The sequence below is a fragment of the Polistes dominula genome, unplaced genomic scaffold (assembly GCF_049000335.1).
Source record: "Polistes dominula isolate Pdom_NZ unplaced genomic scaffold, Pdom_raw_medaka contig_73, whole genome shotgun sequence".
Lineage (NCBI taxonomy): Eukaryota > Metazoa > Arthropoda > Insecta > Hymenoptera > Vespidae > Polistes > Polistes dominula.
The window spans coordinates 2,679,266-2,700,380 of NW_028300951.1; the positions used below are offsets into that span (position 1 = coordinate 2,679,266).

General features: G+C 25.2%; 1 protein-coding gene across 6 annotated transcripts in view; it reads left to right on the forward strand.

Moving 5' to 3' along the window:
- Positions 1-21,115, forward strand: part of nAChRalpha6 (nicotinic acetylcholine receptor alpha6) — a 354,431-nt gene that overhangs the window by 111,209 nt on the left and 222,107 nt on the right. For all 6 annotated transcript variants that reach the window (XM_089172143.1, XM_089172139.1, XM_089172144.1 and 3 more), the window contains exon 5: positions 3,263-3,402. In XM_089172143.1, the coding sequence (XP_089028269.1) occupies positions 3,263-3,402 (140 nt within the window). The remainder of the gene's footprint in view (positions 1-3,262; positions 3,403-21,115) is intronic.

Here is a 21,115-nt window from a genome sequence, read left to right on the forward strand (position 1 = left end):
AAAATATTATCGATATAATAATAATAAAAAATATAAAGCATTTTCTAATTAAAGAACAATGGATGAAGATGCTCATGTACGTGAAGATAATGAGCTAATACATTATATAGATGATATACTTGAAATGACATATTATGATGAAAGAAATAAAAAAAAGATTTTTTGGTTCTGGTTAAATAAATTCGAATATCTATCAAATATATTCAAAGTACCGGACAATAGTATGGTTGAATTATTCCTAGAAATGGTGAATAAAAATATACAAGAAGATATCAAAAAGGAACATCCCAATGTCAACTTCACTGAACAGTCTTATGAAGAGATAATAAACCATTACGTTAATTATTTCAATTATTCTCCAGAAATTCTTTCCAGCAGAAAACCTATTAAGAATCAAAATAATTATGAACGAGATGCAATAGAAGAATATGCTAATAGATTACGATGTATGTATGGTTCTATATATATTAATAATCTTCAAGTAAAAATGGCCAAATTATTGGTTGCTAGATTCAACAATTTCAGAATAACAAAATATTTCAGAGAAAATACTTCTGCATCATTCTGTTTCGAATCAGCCCTTAATTTTGTATGTACTATTGAAAAAGCACTTTATATTAATTCAGCCAATTCGTTTATTAAAATATACAATCCAGTCAGTAGTGTTAGCTTTTCTAATTGGTTAAATAAATTTGAGTACGTATCATATACTATACAAGTATCAATTGATAAGATGCTTGAATTTTTTAATCATATGGTGCATGCTGATGTCCATAAATGTGTTAAACAATATTATCCGTCTGTCAACTTCTCTGAATATCCATACAAGGATATAATAAATTACTATCTACGATATTTTGATCCTTATAATGAAAATAATTTACACAGAAATCGTTTTATGTGTCGAATTCAGTATAAACACGAAACATTAGAAAGTTATTGTAACTGTTTACAAATATTATTCTATAAGTGTTCTTATACAAGTCAATTAGATGAAAGATTATGCGAACAATTTCTTAACGGAATACGTGACGATGAAATAAGAAATGTTTTAATCAAATTTCGTTGCCTTATGTTCCATGAAATTGTAGAGTATGCTATTGAGTTAACTAATTTAAAAAAAGCTATTAATCTACATCCCGAATTTTCAATGATTAATTCTTACGATCCCGTGAAGGAAGGTCCATTTTATGATTGGTTAAATAAATTTGAATATGTAACAGATGTTATCGGCGTAAAATATAATGAAAGGGTTCAATTTTTCAAAGAGATGGTACATAATAATGTTAAAACTCGTGTTGAAAAGTATTTCCATAATTATAGCTTTACTTTAGATTCTTACCATTGGATAATCGATCATTACATTCGACATTTAAGTTTAACTCCGGAATCGTATTTCCATAGAAGACGTTTTATGTTTCGTAAACAATATAAACAGGAAACGATCGAAAATTTTTCTCGTAGCTTACAGGAATTATTAGATCTCTGCAATTACGATGATATTTGGCTTAATATATTAAGCGAACATTTTCGTTATGGAATCTATGACAATAGAATAAAAACCTATATAAATAAATATCCTGACCTATTATTCTATAAAATAGAACCAATTGCAATTGCATATTCAGATGAATTAAGTATTCTAGAAAATGAAAAATTGTAGCTGAAAGTATTTTACAATATATAATTAAAAAAGTATAAGCAGATTACTATTCTGCGATATTTGATGACTTTTACAATTTACGTAAATATTTATATAATAGACTATATTTCATTATTATAAAATCTGCTGTCATTCTACATCTGTAAATTTATTTTATAAACTATTTAAGCACAAAAGTGTTCTGTCTAAAACGTAATACTTGCAAAGATAAAATAAAAGAAATAAACAAAATGCTGTTTTTTATCTTTAAACAGTAATCGTGCACATTATTGAAAAAGTTTACAGAATAAGTCTTAGATCTTACATAATTATGAAAATATATTTATATTTAAGGTATAAAAATTTGTTTCGAAAACTAAACTTATGTAAAATAAAATATAAACAAAAAATGATAATTGATATTTAAACGTATATTGTTATTTATTTAAATTTTGTACAAATTCAGGACACCAATTATTAATGATTTGTATGCGATGTGTGTGTAGACGAGTGAAATCGAGTTTTGGCATGCCTGAGACTATTCAATTAAAGAGTTAGTAGAAAATCAGCTAAAAACTTGAAACAGTCAGATAACGATAGGATTTTTTTATGACGAACTGTATACTAAATGGAAGAAGCATTTAAAAAAGCAATTAAAGTTTATTAATCAGGCAGACGACTTATCTTAATATATCACTATTGCGTTTGTTTACTTTTTTTTCTATTTTATTTATAAGATTTTCTGGTTATTCATGAAAGAAAGGTACTTTTGCTGAACTAAACGATCACAGACATTATCAGAATCTCTATTATTTTTTCGTTTGATTTCATTTCGAAAAAGTATTTAGACAGAAGAAATTCTGCACTTATGCAATGATTGATTATGAATTATGTAAGAGGATAGCCTAATTAGAACTTGTCAGTGTAAAAAATCAATACAAAATTGATCATTATCTAGAACTTATAAAATATTATTAGAATAATGAATACTTATCAATACATTAAGAAAATACTTATTTGTCAATATTGTTTATGGCTATAAAATATAATAAAATTCATAAAATCATAAGAAGATGATAATATAACTGATTACTCTTTTACCCCTTTATATTTATTATATTCCACGAACTGTATATTGTGCTTATAAATAAATCTTTATTTATCCTTATGTACAAGTGTTTCTTTCGAATTTTTATAAGAATGGGAAAATGATACATGCATAGTAATATCTACAAAAAACTTGAAAATACAATTTCATTTTTCTTAGTATTTTAATATTTTTGTCTTTTTATTTAGACATCTATACGTGATTTTTATCTTTTTATATTTTATTGTAATCGTAAAAAAGTTACGTAAGGTACAATTCGTACTATTTCATTCGTTTTATTTTACCTTTATCACAACGTTTCATTTGTCACGAATTTGTGTTTTTTTATTAAAATGATTTATCGATTTAGTTGATCCAATCTTTTTAGATTACATGCTACCACGATATTTTAAATATTACAGATTTGATAAATAATAAAATCATAGTTAATAAAATTATGTTTAATTGTTATTTTACATAAACGTCAAGTTAATGGAACAAATGTTTCATTTAATATTTACTTTATGTTACAGAGAGTCACGGTGGTGAACACGAAAAACGATTATTAAATAACTTATTATCAAATTACAATACTTTGGAACGTCCAGTTGCAAATGAGAGTGAACCACTGGAAGTCAAGTTTGGGATTACGTTGCAACAAATTATCGATGTGGTGAGTATCATTTTATAATGTAATATTAAATTACGTTATTTTTAGTTAACCTTATTAATTCTGTTTATATGATCAAGTATTTACATGTTCAATAAATAGTCAATGTATATTTAGTATAAATATTAATTCGATAATTTCACACATTGAATACAATATGAGTGTCTTAGACGTTGACTCATAGTACTTGTTGGTTTCATCTTTTTCTACATTTGTCTAATTTTTAACAAAACATAGATAATTTTTTTAGAAATAATTAAATCAATGATTACTTTGTAATGAAAAATTCATTTATAATTTAGTATATATTTTGTGGTTAAATAAATAATGTGAATATTAATTTTTTTAATGTGTTAAGAGTAGAGAAAATACAAATCTAGATTATTTCGTGTTGCACTGGTATTTATATTATTATATATATATCGCACTTATATATAATAAATCGCGATAATATATAATATATAATATATAATATTAATATTATATATTATTATATTAATATATAATATAATATATTATTATATATAATATTTTATTATAATTATTATAATATATTATATATCGCTTGCGCGATAATTTCCGAATGGCACCAACGTGGAGTCACCGGACGTCATAGTGTTAATATAACAAAAAATCATTTATATTTCAATTTATTATAATACAGTACCGTATATTGTTTTTTATTATTTTAATTTGATAACTAGACTAGTTGAAAAAAAATAAAAAATAAAAATGGTAGAAATATAGGAGTTTCTAGGACGATTGACATCCATCTAACTGGAATATTAAAAACGTAGGATCACATTGAGTAGAAGGTATAACGAATCCCCATCGATGTTGCTACGATATCAAGTTTCACGGACACATTCATTGACATCGAATGTTATTATCGTTAATGGAGAAAAGTCAGAACGTGCGACGGTACTGTTAGAAAGAACGCGTCAAAACGAACAGGTGGGGATGTGGGGTGGGGGGTAAAGGAGATCAAACTGACAATGAGAGCACTCTAAACTCTTTCTCACTCTCTCACTTACTCTTATTCTCTCTCTTTATCCATATACGGTTCAACTAACCTCTATATATATGTTACAAAGGAGACGAGAAGCATAATAGAAAGCTTTCACAACAAACTTCCATCGGCCGATGGATATATGGCACTCGTAGTATTGTGCATTTTAATGTCGATAGAAATGGTAATGGCTGTCGATGTTATATCGTCAAGAGAGAGAGAGAGAAAGAGAGAATGTTATTCTTTCTTGTTTAAAGAATTATTTTTTTGTTTAATTCTTTTTTTCTTTATTGAGATTAATCGAATTTATTTTGTAATCTTTTCTCTTTTTCTTTTTCTTTTTACACGAATTTATATATAACATATTATATATATTTTATGATACAACCAAAAATTGTTTAATTTTGTAAACTTGTAATATTGAATTATATTATATATTTTTATACGTATAAATATATTTAATTAAAAAAAAAAAAGTTCATTTTACCTCCTACTCAATTTTCATTATTTTTTGAAAAATACTAAAATAAAAAAAAAGAAACAATTATTAGATTAGATCAAATTGATTATCAGAAACATATCAATCGATGGTCGTCTAACTTTGATTTTAGAAAAGAAAGATAAAGATAATGAACGTTATATTTCTTATAAAACTTAACGAAGTAAAAACATTTTTCTTAGAAGAAGAAGAAGAAGAAGATGAAGAAAAAGTAAGAAACATTTACAAAAGACAAGAATAGTTTATATCCGTTTCTTTACTTTCTTTTCTTTTAGATTTTTTTCTTCTTCTTCTCTTCAGTTATGTAATAAAACGCGAAACTCTCGAAAATACTATTGTAAGTAAATATAAAAAAAAGAGACAAAAAATATGAAAAAAGGATGAATGAAAAAAAAAAGTAAAAGCAAAGATGAAGGAGAAATGAAATATAGAAAGATCAAACTATGGATAAAAGTAAATTATTACATAAAATGTATATTTTTTTTATAAGATAAAACCAAAAAAATTAGAAGTGAAACCTTTATAAAACTAAATTTCTAAAGAATAAGACGAATGCAAAATATCAGGTGTAAGATAATGGTAGGGTTTATTTATTATAATAATGTTACCATATACATGAAAGAGCACTGATATAATTTTGGAATGGGGATAGATGACAAAAACAATCACTTTCCAAATTGTATCAATTACCATAGAATATGCCGAATGCTATAACCATAGATAGAAAAAGAAATTGTAGAATGTTTGTCGACGAAAAGACAGACCGTTCAAAATTAAGTAAATATAATATATCCATTTTTTTAACTCAGGTAGATGATAGCCTTTCTATGAAATTTAGATATCTTTTCCATAGGTCAGAACATAAAAGTACTTTTTTTTGATGCAACTAATACTTTTAAATGTTTGAAAAATAGCAAAACAATTTTGGTCATAATTTATTCGTCTCACCTTGTTTGGAATTACAACGCCTAAAAGAAAACGCAATATTATTAACACTATTAATTATTAAAAATGTATTTAATTTAAAATTTTTTATTAACATCAAGTCTGAAAGCTCAATATCCATCAGTTTTCAAATCATTCACATTTTATAAGAATTTTTACTCAAAAAATTTCATTAAGATCGGTTCAGTAGTTTCGAAGTCTATGGAAAACCGACAATGTAAGACTGAATTTTTATACATAATTATATACAAAAATTTACTAATAAGCTTAATATATAGTTCGGGTAATATAATAAATATTAGGGGTAACAGAGTAATCAGTTATATTATCTTCTTCTTATGATTTTATGATTTTTATTATTTAAAGTTATACATAATACTGACAAATAAATATTCTCATAATGTTTTGATAAGTATAAATTATTCTTATAGTATTTTATAAGTTTTATATAATGTTCAATTCTGTATTGATTTTTTACACTGACAAGATCTAATAAAGTTATCCTAATACAAAATTCATAATCAATCATTGTTTAAGTGCAGAATTTCTTCAGTCTAATTACTTTTCCGAAATAAGACCAAAGGAAAAAATATTAGAGATTCTGATAATGTCTGTGATCGTTTAGTTCAGCAAATGTACCATTCTTTCTTGAAATAAAATATACTCTTATAAATAAAATACAGAAAAAAAAGAAAACGCAATACTGATACATTAAGACTAGTTGTCTGACGGATTAATAAACTTTAATTGCCTTAGAAATGCTTCTTCTCCTATTTAGTATTAAGTTCGTCATAAAAAAGCCTATCGTTATTTGACTGTTTAAATATTTAACAACTCTTCTAGTAACTCTTTAAGTTAATAGTCATAGGTATGCTGAAACTTTATTTCACTCGTCTACACACACATCGCATACATATCATAAATAGTTGGTGTCCCGATTTAGTAGAAAATTTAAATAAATAACAATATACGTTTAAATATAAATTATCATTTCTTGTTTATATTTTATTTTACATATGTTTAGTTTTCGAAACAAATTTTTATACTTTAAATATAAATATTTTTTCATTATTGTGTAAGATGTAAGAATTATTGTTTAAAATTTTTCAGTAATGTGCACAATTACTGTGAACGAAGATAAAACAATACATTTTATTTATATCTTTTTTTTATCTTTGCAAGTGTAACGTTATAAGTAGAAGACTTATGTTCTTAAATAGTTTATAACATAATTTTACGGATGTGAAATAATAGCAGATTTTATAATAATAAAATATTGTCTATTTTGTAAGTATTTACGTAAATCGTAAAAGTCATCAAATTTTGCGTAATAGTAATCTGCTTATACTTTATTAATTATTTATTTTAAAATACTTTTAGTTACAATTAAAAATCTTCTAGAAAACTTAATTCATCTGAATATGCCTTTGCAATTGATACCATTTTTTTGAATGATAGGTGAGGATATTTATCTACATAGATTTGTATTCTATTGTCATAGATTCCATAACGAAATTGCTCGCTTAATATTTTAGGCGAAATATCATCGTAATCGCAGAGATCTAATAATTTCTGTAAGCTACGAGAAAAATTTACGATCCTTTCCTGTTTACATTGTTTACGAAGCCTAAAACGTCTTCGATGGAAATACGATTCCGGAGTTAAACTTAAATGTCGAATGTAATGGAATATTATCATATAGTAAGAATTTAAAGTTTGATTATCATTATGGAAATACTTTTCAACACGAGCTTTAACATTATTATGTACCATCTCTTTGAAAAATTGAACCCTTCCATTATTTTTTACGCCGATAACATCTGCTACATATTCAAATCTATTTAACCAATCGTAAAATGGATCTTCCTTCACAAGATCGTAAGTATTAATCATTGAAAATTCTGGATGTAGACTAGTAGCTTTTATTTTAAATGTAGTTAAGTCAATAGCATACCGTACAATTTCATGGAACATAAGGCCACGAAATTTGATTAAAATATTTCTTATTTCATCGTCACGAATTCCGTTAAGAAATTGTTCGCATAATCTTTCATCTAATTGACTTGTATAAGAACACTTATCGGATAATTTTAGTAAACAGTCACTATAACTTTCTAATGTTTCGTGTTTATATTGAATTCGACACATAAAACGATTTCTGTGTACATTATTTTCATTAGAAGGATCAAAATAACGTAGATAGTAATTTATTATATCCTTGTATGGATGTTCAGAGAAGTTGACATGCCGATAATTTTGTTTGACACATTTATGGACATCAGCATGCACCATATGATTAAAAAAATTAAGCATCTGTTTATTTGATGCACGTATAGTATGTGATACGTACTCAAATTTATTTAACCATTTAGAAAAGCTAACACTACTGGCTGGATTGTATATTTTAATAAATGAAATGGCTGAATTAATATAACGAGCTTTTTCAATAGTTACTGCAAATTCAAAGGCTGAATTGAAACAGAATGAAAAAGAAGTATTTTCTCTTAAATATTTTGTTATTCTGAAATTGTTAAATCTAGCAACCAATAATCTGGCAATTCTTTCTTCTAGTTGAATAATATGTACAAAACTGTACATACATTTTAAAATATTAGTATATTTTCCTATTGCTTCTCTCACATAATAATTTTGATTCTTAATAGATGTTCTGCTGGAAAGAATTTCTGGAGAATAATTGAAATAATTAATGTAATGGTTTATTATCTCTTCGTATGACAGTTCAGTGAAGTTGACATTGGGATGTTCCTTTTCGATATCTTCTTGTATATTTTTATTCACCATTTCTAGGAATAATTCAACCATTTTATTGTTCGGTACTTTGATTTTATATGCTAGATATTCGAATTTATTTAACCAGTGCCAAAAAATTTTTTTTTATTTCTTTCATCATAATATGTCATTTTAATTATATCATCTAGATAATGTATTAAATCATTGTCTTCGCGTAATTGAGAATCTATATCCATTGTTCTGTAATTAGAAAACGATCTATAATCTATATTATAATTATATCGATAATATTTTTTAAAATTCCTAATAGTGATTTTTTCTTCTTTGATCAATAATTTGAATACATTTCTCCTACAGTAATAAGAAACACTTTTTGTTTAAGAGCACTTGTATAAAATATATATTTTTTATTTCTTTTTAAGGCTTATTTAGGAGTAAAGAAATTAGGTGATTTAATGTTTGTTTAAGTATTCTTTATAAATTATAAGGATTACGCGAATAAACGTATTAATTTCAACTAATATCTTAACGATTTAATATACGATTAACGACTAGTTGATTTAAATATTATTGCTTATAGGTATAAGTAGTGAGGAAAGTTTATTTTAGCGTCCTACATTTGTCATTAATTTAAATAATAATATACTTAACGCTCCTTTAACGCGTGGCTTTGTTTATATTATGAAACGTTGATTTAATATAATTTTAAGCTATTTAAAAAGTAGTCAAATTAATATTCTCTAATTATTTCTTAAAATCTAAAAATATAAAATACTATAAAATGTTGTTTTCTTATTTAAACACATTTTAAATTAAAGTACCATTAAATTTTTATGTCTAAGCGAAAAATTGACATTTTTTAAACATGAAGCTTATTAAATGAGAAGAATGAAGGTATTATATATATATACATTTCAAAATTTATTATAATGTTTTAATTCAATGTCAAAATCAAATAATGCAGGCCTTAATTCCTAATTCATTTGCTTTATTAATAACCAGTGATACGTTTTATAAAGTCAATTCGCTTTTTGGTCTTGAAAAATTTATGTTTCATTTTTGAGAAACTATATGAAGCATGCTCACGTGTGCGAAGACCGTCAAATTTATTTGTGTTTGCAAAAGAGTAATAGCGAAAAAATTGTACAACGGTAAACGCAATATTTAACCCGAAATTAATAATTGATATAGTTTATAAATTAAAAAAAAATCATGTGTGTTTACCACACGTGTTAGAGGTGAAACCATCAAAAACTAAGTTTCGATAGAATTAGACGAATGCAGAATATCTGGAGTAAGATAATTGTAGGGTTTATTTATTATAATAATGTTACCATATACATGAAAGAGCACTGGTATAATCTTAGGATAGGGATAGATGACAAAAACAATCACTTTTCAAATTGTATCAAATAGGAAAGAATATGCCGAATGCTTTAGCCGTAGATAGAAAAACAAATTGTATCATGTTTGTCGACGGAAAGATAGACCGTCCAAACATAAGTAAATATAATATATCCATTTTTGTAACTCAGGTAGATGATAGCCTTACTGTGAGATTAAGATATCTTTTCCATAAATCAGAACATAAAAGTACTTTTTGTTGTTGTGGCAACTAATACTTTTAAATGTTTGAAAAATAGTAAGACAATTTTGGTCATAATTTATTCGTCTCACCTTGTTTGAAATTAGAACTCAAAAAAAAACGCAATATTAATAATACTATTAATTATTAAAATTATATTTAATTTAAATTTTTTATTAATATCAAGTCTGAAAGCTCAATATTCATTACTTTTTAAATCATTCTCATTTTATAGGAATTTTTACTCAAAAAATTTCATTAATATCGGTTCAGTAGTATAGGAGACTATAGAAAACCGACAATGTAAGATTCAATCTTTATACATAAAGATACATAAAGATTTATTTATAAGCACAATATACAGTTCGTGGAATATAATAAATATAAGGGGTAAAAGAGTAATCAGTTATATTATCTCCTTCTTATGATTTTATGATTTTTATTATTTAAAGTTATACATAATACTGACAAATAAATATTCTCATAATGTTTTGATAAATATAAATTAGTCTTATAGTATTTTATAAGTTTTATATAATGTTCAATTCTGTATTGATTTTTTACACTGACAAGATCTAATAAAGTTATCCTAATACATAATTCATAATCAATCATTGTGTAAGAGCAGAATTTCTTCTGTCTAAATACTTTTCCGAAATGTGATCTAAGGAAAAAATAATAGAAATTCTGCTTATGTCTGTGGTCATTTAACTCAGAAAAAGTATCGTTCTTTCTTGAAATACAAGAAATTCTTATAAATAAAATAGAAAAAAAAGTAAACAAACGCAATAGTAATATACTAAGAAAAGTCGTCTGTCTTATACATAAACTCTAATTGCTTTTTTAAATGCTTCTTCTTCTATTTAGTATAAAGTTCGTCATAAAAAAGCCTATCATTACTTGACTGTTTAAATTTTTTAGCAACTTTTCTAGTAACTCTATAAGTGAATAGTCTCAGGTATGCCGAAACTCTATTTCATTCGTCTACAAACACATCAAATCGATATTATAAATAATTGGTGTCTTGATTTAGTACAAAATTTTAATAAGTAACAATTTGCGTTTAAATATCAATTATCGTTTGTTGTTCAGATTTTATTTTACAAAAGTTTAATTTTCGAATCAAATATTTATAGTTTAAATATAAATATTTTTTCATAATTGTGTAAGATGTAATACTTGTTGTTTAAACTTTTTCAATAATGGGCACAATAACTATGCACGAAGATAAAACAAAACATTTTATTTTTATCTTATATTTATCTTTGCAATTGTAACGTTTTAAGAAGAACACTTATGTTCTTAAATAGTTTATAAAATAATTTTACGGTTGTGAAATGATAGCAGATTTTATAATAATAAAATATTGTCTATTTTATAAATATTTACGTAAATTGTAAAAGTAATCAAATTTTGCATAATATTAATGTGCTCATACTTTATTATTTATTTATTGTAAAGTACTTTTATTTACAATTATTCATCTTCTAGAAAACTTAATTCATCTGAATATGCCATTGCAAATGATTCCATTTTTTCCAATGGTAGGTTAGGATATTTATTTATATAGATTTTTATTCTATTGTCATAGATTCCATAACGAAATTGTTCGCATAATTTTTCAAGCCATTGATTGCTGTAATTGCAGGGATTTACTAATTCCCATAGGCTGTCAGAAAAATTTTTGATCGTTTCCTGTTTATATTGTTTACGAAACATAAAACGTCTTTTGTGGAAATACGATTCCGGAGTTAAACTTAAATGTCGAATGTAATGACCTATTATCCAAATGTAACTATCTAAAGTAAAGTCGGCATTATAGAAATACTTTTCAACACGAGCTTTAACATTATTATGTACCATCTCTTTGAAAAAATGGATCCTTCCATTATATTCTCCACCGATAACACTTGCTACATATTCAAATTTATTTAACCAATCATAAAATGTACCTTCCTTCACGGCATCGTAAGTATTAATCATTGAAAATTCCGGATGTAGATTAGTAGCTTTTTTTAAATGTAGTCAACTCAATAGCATACTCTACAACTTCATAGAACATAAGGCCACGAAATTTGATTAAAATATTTCTTATTTCTTCGTCCAGAATTCCGTTAAGAAATTGTTCGCATAATCTTTCATCTAATTGACTTGTATAAGAACACTTATCGGATAATTTTTGTAAACAGCTACTATAACTTTCTAATGTTTCGTCTTTATATTGAATTCGACACATAAAACGATTTCTGTGTAAATTATTTTCATTAGAAGGATCAAAATAACGTAGATAGTAATTTATTATAATCTCGTATGGATGTTTAGAGAAGTTGACATGCCGATAATTTTGTTTGACACATTTATGGACATCAGTATGCACCATATGATTAAAAAATTGAAGCATCTCATCATTTGATACTTGTATAGTATTTGATACGTACTCAAATTTATTTAACCATTTAGAAAAACTAGCTCTACTGGCTGGAGTGTATGTTTTAATAAATGAAATAGCTTTATTAATATAATGAGCTTGTTCAATAGATCTTCCAATTTTACATGCTGATCCAAAACTTAAAGATGATAAAGTATTTCCTTCTAAATATTTCGTTATTTCCAATTTGCTGAATCTAGTAAACAAGAAATAGGCTAGTTCTGTTCCTAGACTAATATTACTATTCCTATTATTGCTCATTATTCGTAAACTATAAGCATATAGGTCTATTGCTTTTTGTTCATAATAATTTTGATTCTTAATAGGTTTTCTGCGCGAAAGAATTTCAGGAGAATAATTGAAATAATTAATGTAATGGTTTATTATCTCTTCGTAAGACTTTTCAGTGAAGTTGACATTGGGATGTTCCTTTTTGATATCTTCTTGTATATTTTTATTCACCATTTCTAGGAATAATTCAACCATTTTATTGTCCGGTACTTTGAATATATTTGCTAGATATTCGAATTTATTTAACCAGAACCAAAAAATCTTTTTTTATTTCTTTCATCATAATATGTCATTTTAAGTATATCATCTAGATAATGTATTAGCTCATTTTCTTCGCGTAATTCAAAATCTTTATGCATTGTTCTTTAATTAGAAAACGCTTTATATTTTTTATTATTATTATATCGATAATATATTTAAAGTTTTTAATAGTGTTTTTTCTCTTCTTTGATCAATAATTTGAATACATTTTTTCTACAGTAATGCGAAACACTTTTTTTTTTTAAGAACACTAATATAAGATATATATTTTTTTATTTCTTTTTAAGGCTTATTTATGAGTAAAGGATTCAAGTGTTTTAATGTTTGTTAAAAAATTCTTTATAAATTATAAGGATTACGCGAATAAACGTATTAATTTCAACTAATATCTTAACGATTTAATGTACAATTAACGACTAGTCGATTTAAATGTTATTGCTCATAGGTAAAAGTAGTGAGGGGATTTTATTTTAGCGTCCTACATTTGTCATTAATTTGAATAATAATATACTTAACGCTCCTTTAACGCGTGGATTTGTTTATATTATGAAACGTTGATTTAATATAATTTTAAGCTATTTAAAATGTAGGCAAATTAATATTCTCTAATTATTTCATAAAATTTAAAAATATAAAATACTATAAAATGTTGTTTTCTTATTTTAACACATTTTAAATTAAAGTATCATTAAATTTTCATGTCTAAGCGAAAAATTGACATTTTTTGAACATGAAGCTTATTAAATGAGAAGAATGAAGGTATTATATATATATACATTTCAAAATTTATTATAATGTTTTAATTCAATGTCAAAATCAAATAATGCAGGGCTTAATTCCTAATTCATTTGCTTTAATAATGACCAGTGATACGTTTTATAAAGTCAATTCGCTTTTTGGTCTTGAAAAATTTATGTTTCATTTTTGAGAAACTATATGAAGCATGCTCACGTGTGCGATGACTGTCAAATCTATTTGTGTTTGCAAAAGAGTAATAGCGAAAAAATTGTACAACGGTAAACGCATTATTTAACCGGAAATTAATAATTGTTATAGTTTATAATTATAAAATAAGTTATGTGTGTTTATCACCCGTGTTAGAGCTGAAACCATGAAAAAACTAAGTTTCGATAGAATTAAACGAATGCAGAATATCAGGAGTAATATAATTGTAGGGTTTATTTATTATAATAATGTTACCATATACATGAAAGAGCACTGGTATAATCTTAGGATAGGGATAGATGACAAAAACAATCACTTTTCAAATTGTATCGATTAGGAAAGAATATGCCGAATGCTTTAGCCGTAGATAGAAAAAGAAATTGTATAATGTTTGTCGACGGAAAGATAGACCGTCCAAACATAAGTAAATATAATATATCCATTTTTGTAACTCAGGTAGATGATAGCCTTACTGTGAAATTTACATATCTTTTCCATAAGTCAGAACATAAAAGTACTTTTTTGTTGTTGTTGCAACTAATACTTTTAAATTTTTGAAAAAAAAAACAGAACAATTTTTGGTCAGATTTTATTCGTCTCACCTTGTTTAGAATCACAATGATTAAAAGAAACGCAATATTATTAATACTATTATTTATTAAAGTGTATTTAATTTAAAATTTTTTTATTAATATCATGTCTAAAAGCTTAATGTTCATCAGTTTTCAAATCATTCTCATTTTATAAGAATTTTTACTCAAAAAATTTCATTAAGATTTGTTTAGTAGTATAGAAGACTATGGAGAACCGACAATGCAAGATTCAATTTTTATACATAAGGATACATAAAGATTTATTTATAAGCACAATATACAGCTCGTGGAATATAATAAATATAAGGGGTAAAAGAGTAATCAGTTATATTATCTTCTTCTTATGATTTTATGATTTTTATTATTTAAAGTTATACATAATACTGACAAATAAATATTCTCATAATGTTTTGATAAGTATAAATTATTCTTATAGTATTTTATAAGTTTTATATAATGTTCAATTCTGTATTGATTTTTTACACTGACAAGATCTAATAAAGTTATCCTAATACATAATTCATAATCAATCATTGTGTAAGAGCAGAATTTCTTCTGTCTAAATACTTTTCCGAAATGTGATCTAAGGAAAAAATAATAGAAATTCTTCTTATGTCTGTGGTCGTTTAACTCAGAAAAAGTATTGTTCTTTCTTGAAATGCTTCTTTAAATGCTTCTTCTCCTATTTAGTATAAAGTTCGTCATAAAAAAGCCTATCGTTATTTGACTGTTTAAATTTTTTAGCAATTTTTCTAGTAACTCTTTAAGTTAATAGTCTCAGGTATGCTGAAACTTTATTTCACTTGTCTACACACACATCACATACATATCATAAATAATTAGTCTTCCGATTTAGTAGAAAATTTAAATAAATAACAATATACGTTTCAATATCAATTATTATTTCTTGTTTATATTTTATTTTACAAAAGTTTGTTTTCGAAGCAAATATTTATAGTTTAAATATAAATATTTTTTCATAATTGTGTAAGATGTAATACTTGTTGTTTAAACTTTTTCAATAATGTGCACAATAACTATGCACGAAGATAAAAGAAAACATTTTATTTTTATCTTTTTATTTATCTTTGCATGTGTAACGTTTTAGGAAGAACACTTATGTTCTTAAATAGTTTATAAAATAATTTTACGGTTGTGAAATGATAGCAGATTTTATAATAATAAAATATTGTCTATTTTATAAATATTTACGTAAATCGTAAAAGTCATCAAATTTTGCATAATAGTAATCTGCTCATACTTTATAAATTATTTAATTTAAAATACTTTTAGTTACAATTCAGCATCTTCTAGAAAACTTAATTCATCTGAAAATGCCTTTGCAATTGATGTCATCATTTTGAATGATAGGTTAGGATATTTATCTATATAGATTTTTATTCTATTGTCATAGATTCCATAACGAAATTGTTCGCATAATTTTTCAAGCCTTGGATAGCCGTAATTGCAGGGATCTACTAATTCCCATAAACTGTCAGAAAAATTTTCGATCGTTTCCTGTTTATATTGTTTACGAAACATAAAACGTCTTTTGTGGAAATACGATTCTGGAGTTAAACTTAAATATTGAATGTAATAACCTAATATCCAATTGTAACCATCTAAAGTAAAGTCAGCATTAGGGAAATACTTTTCAACACGAGCTTTAACATTATTATGTACCATCTCTTTGAAAAATTGAATCCTTCCATTATTTTCTACGCCGATAACATTTGCTACATATTCAAATTTATTTAACCAATCATAAAATGTAACTTCCTTCACGGCATCGTAAGTATTAATCATTGCAAATTCTGGATGTAGATTAGTAGCTTTTTCTTTAAATTTAGTTAACGCAATAGCATACTCTACAATTACATGGAACATAAGGCCACGAAAATTGATTAAAATATTTCTTATTTCATCATCACGTATTCCGTTAAGAAATTGTTCGCATAATCTTTCATCTAATTGACTTGTATAAGAACACTTATCGGATAATTTTTGTAAACAGGTACTATAACTTTCTAATGTTTCGTGTTTATATTGAATTCGACACATAAAACGATTTCTGTGTAAATTATTTTCATTAGAAGGATCAAAATAACGTAGATAGTAATTTATTATAATCTCGTATGGATGTTTAGAGAAGTTGACATGCCGATAATTTTGTTTGACACATTTATGGACATCAGTATGCACCATATGATTAAAAAATTCAAGCATCTCATCATTTGATACTTGTATAGTATATGATACGTATTCAAATTTATTTAACCATTTAGAAAAGCAAACTATACTGGTTGGAGTGTAAATTCTAATAAATGAAATAGCTTGATTAATATAATGAGCTTGTTCAATAGCTTGTGCAATTTTATATGCTGATTTATAACTTAATGATGAATAAGGATTGTTTTTTAAATATTTCGTTATTATCAATTTGCTGAATCTAGTAAACAAGAAATAGGCTATTTCGTTTCCTAGACTAATATTACTATTCCTATTATTGCTCATTCTTTGTAAACTATAAGCATATAGGTCTATTGCTTTCCGTTCATAATAATTTTGATTCCTAATAGGTTTTCTGCGCGAAAGAATTTCAGGAGAATAATTGAAATAATTAATGTAACGGTTTAATATCTCTTCGTAGGACTGTTCAGTGAAGTTGACATTGGGATGTTCCTTTTTGATATCTTCTTGTATATTTTTATTCACCATTTCTAGGAATAATTCAACCATTTTATTGTCCGGTACTTTGAATATATTTGCTAGATATTCGAATTTATTTAACCAGAACAAAAAAATCTTTTTTTATTTCTTTCATCATAATATGTCATTTTAAGTATATCATCTAGATAATGTACTAGCTCATTTTCTTCGCGTAATTCAAAATCTATATCAATTATTGGTATGTTCCTACGTTCCATTAGAAAACGATTTATATTCTATATTATAATTATATCGATAATATTTGAAAAGTTTTTAACAGTGTTTTTTCTCTTTTTTGATCAATAATTTGAACACACTTTTTCTGGAGTAATGCGAAACACTTTTTTTTTAAGAACACTTATATAAGATATATATTTTTTTATTTCTTTTTAAGGCTAATTTATGAGTAAAGGATTTAAGTGTTTTAATGTTTGCTAAAAAATTCTTTATAAATTATAAGGATTACGCGAATAAACGTATTCATTTCAACTAATATCTTAACGATTTAATGTACGATTAACGACTAGTCGATTTAAATATTATTGCTTGTAGGTATAAGTAGGGAGGAAAGTTTATTTTAGCGTCCTACATTTGTCATTAATTTAAATAATAATATACTTAACGATCCTTTAACGCGTGGCTTTGGTTATAATATGAAACGTTGTTTTAATATAATTTCAAGCTATTTAAAATGTAGTCAAATTAATATTCTCTAATTAATTCTTAAAATTTAAAAATATAAAATACTATAAAATGTTGTTTTCTTAGTTTAATACATTTTAAATTAAAGTATCATTAAATTTTTATGTCTAAGCGAAAAATTGATATTTTTTGAACATGAAGCTTATTAAATGAGAAGAATGAAGGTATTATATATATATACATTTCAAAATTTGTTATAAAGTTTTAATTCAATGTCAAAATCAAATAATGCAGGCCTTAATTCCTAATTCATTTGCTTTAATAATGACCAGTGATACGTTTTATAAAGTCAATTCGCTTTTTGGTCTTGAAAAATTTATGTTTCATTTTTGAGAAACTATATGAAGCATGCTCACGTGTGCGAAGACTGTCAAATCTATTTGTGTTTGCAAAAGAGTAATAGCGAAAAAAATGTAAAACGGTAAACGCATTATTTCCCCCGAAATTAATAATTGATATAGTTTATAAATCAAAAAAAAAAAATTATATGTGTTTACCACACGTGTTAGGGGTGAAACCATCAAAATACTAAGTTTCGATAGAATTAGACGAATGCAGAATATCTGGAGTAAGATAATTGTTGGGCTTATTTATTAAAATAATGTTACCATATACATGAAAGAGCACTGGTATAATTTTGGGATAGGGATAGATGACAAAAACAATCACTTTCTAAATTGTATCAATGAAGATAAAATATGCTGAATGCTATAGCCGTAGATAAAAAAAGAAATTGTAGAATGTTTATCGATGGAAAGACGGACCGTCCAAACGTAAGTAAACATAATATATCAATTTTTTTAACTCAGGTAGATGATAGCCTTTCTGTGAAATTTAGATATCTTTTTCATGAGTAAGAACATAAAAGTACTTTTTTGTTGTTGCAACTAATAGTTTTAAATGTTTGAAAAAAAAGATCACTTTGGGTCATATTTTATTCGTCTTACCTTGTTTAGAATCACAAGGATTAAAAGAAACGCAATATTATTAATACTATTAATTATTAAAAATGTATTTAATTTAAAATTTTTTATTAATATTATGTCTAAAAGCTCAATATTTATCAGTTTTCAAATCATTCTCATTTTATAGGAATTTTTACTCAAAAAATTTCATTAAGATCGGTTCAGTAGTATAGGAGACTATGAAAAACCGACAATGTAAGATTCAATTTTTATACATAAGGATACATAAAGATTTATTTATAAGCACAATATACAGTTCGTGGAATATAATAAATATAAGGGGTAAAAGAGTAATCAGTTATATTATCTTCTTCTTATGATTTTATGATTTTTATTATTTAAAGTTATACATAATATTGAAGAATAAATATTCTCATAATGTTTTGATAAGTATTAATTATTCTTATAGTATTTTATAAGTTTTATGTAATGTTCAATTCTGTATTGATTTTTTACACTGACAAGATCTAATAAAGTTATTCTAATACATAATTCATAATCAATCATTGTGTAAGTGCAGAATTTCTTCTGTCTAAATATTTTTCCGAAATGTGATCAAAGGAAAAAATAATAGAAATTCTGCTTTTGTCTGTGATCGTTTGACTCAGAAAAAGTATCGTTCTTTCTTGAAATACAAGAAATTCTTAAAAATAAAATAGAAAAAAAAAGTAAACAAACGCAATAGGTATATATTAAGAAAAGTCGTCTGTCTGATTAATAAACTCTAATGGCTTTTTTAAATGCTTCTTCCATTTAGTATACAGTTCGTCATAAAAAAATCCTATCGTTCTTTGAGTGTTTCAATTTTTTAACAACTTTTTTAGTAACTCTATAAGTGAATAGTCTCAGGTATGCCGAAACTCTATTTCACTCGTCTACACACACATCACATAGATATTATAAATAATTGGTGTCTTGATTTAGTACAAAATTTAAATAAATAACAATATACGTTTAAATATCAATTATCGTTTGTTGTTCAGATTTTATTTTACAACAGCTTAGTTTTCGAAGCAAAATATTTATAGTTTAAATATAAATATTTTGTCATAATTGTGTTGGATGTAATACTCTTTGTTTAAACTTTTTTAATAATGTGCACAATAACTATCCACGAAGATAAAACAAAACATTTTATTTTTATCTTTTTATTTATCTTTGCAAGTGTAACGTTTTAGGAAGAACACTTATGTGCTTAAATAGTTTATAAAATAATTTTACTGATGTGAAATAATAGCAGATTTTATAATAATAAAATATTGTCTATTTTATAAATATTTACGTAAATTGTAAAAGTCATCAAATTTTGCATAATAGTAATCTGCTCATACTTTATAAATTATTTAATTTAAAATACTTTTAGTTACAATTCAGCATCTTCTAGAAAACTTAATTCATCTGAAAATGCCTTTGCAATTGATGTCATCATTTTGAATGATAGGTTAGGATATTTATCTATATAGATTTTTATTCTATTGTCATAGATTCCATAACGAAATTGTTCGCATAATTTTTCAAGCCATTGATTGCCGTAATTGCAGGGATCTACTAATTCCCATAAGCTGTCAGAAAAATTTTCGATCGTTTCCTGTTTATATTGTTTACGAAACATAAAACGTCTTTTGTGGAAATACGATTCTGGAGTTAAACTTAAATATCGAATGTAATAACCTAATATCCAATTGTACAAATTTAAATTTAAGTCGGCATTAGGGAAATAATTTTCAACACGAGCTTTAACATTATTATGTACCATCTCTTCGAAAAATTGAGTCCTTCCATTATTTTCTACGCCGATAACATTTGCTACATATTCAAATTTATTTAACCAATCATAAAATGTAACTTCCTTCACGGCATCGTAAGTATTAATCATTGCAAATTCTGGATGTAGATTAGTAGCTTTTTCTTTAAATTTAGTTAACGCAATGGCATATTCTACAGTTTCATTGAACATAAGGCCACGAAATTTGACTAAAATATTTCTTATTTCATCATCACGTATTCCTTTAAGAAATTGTTTGCATAATCTT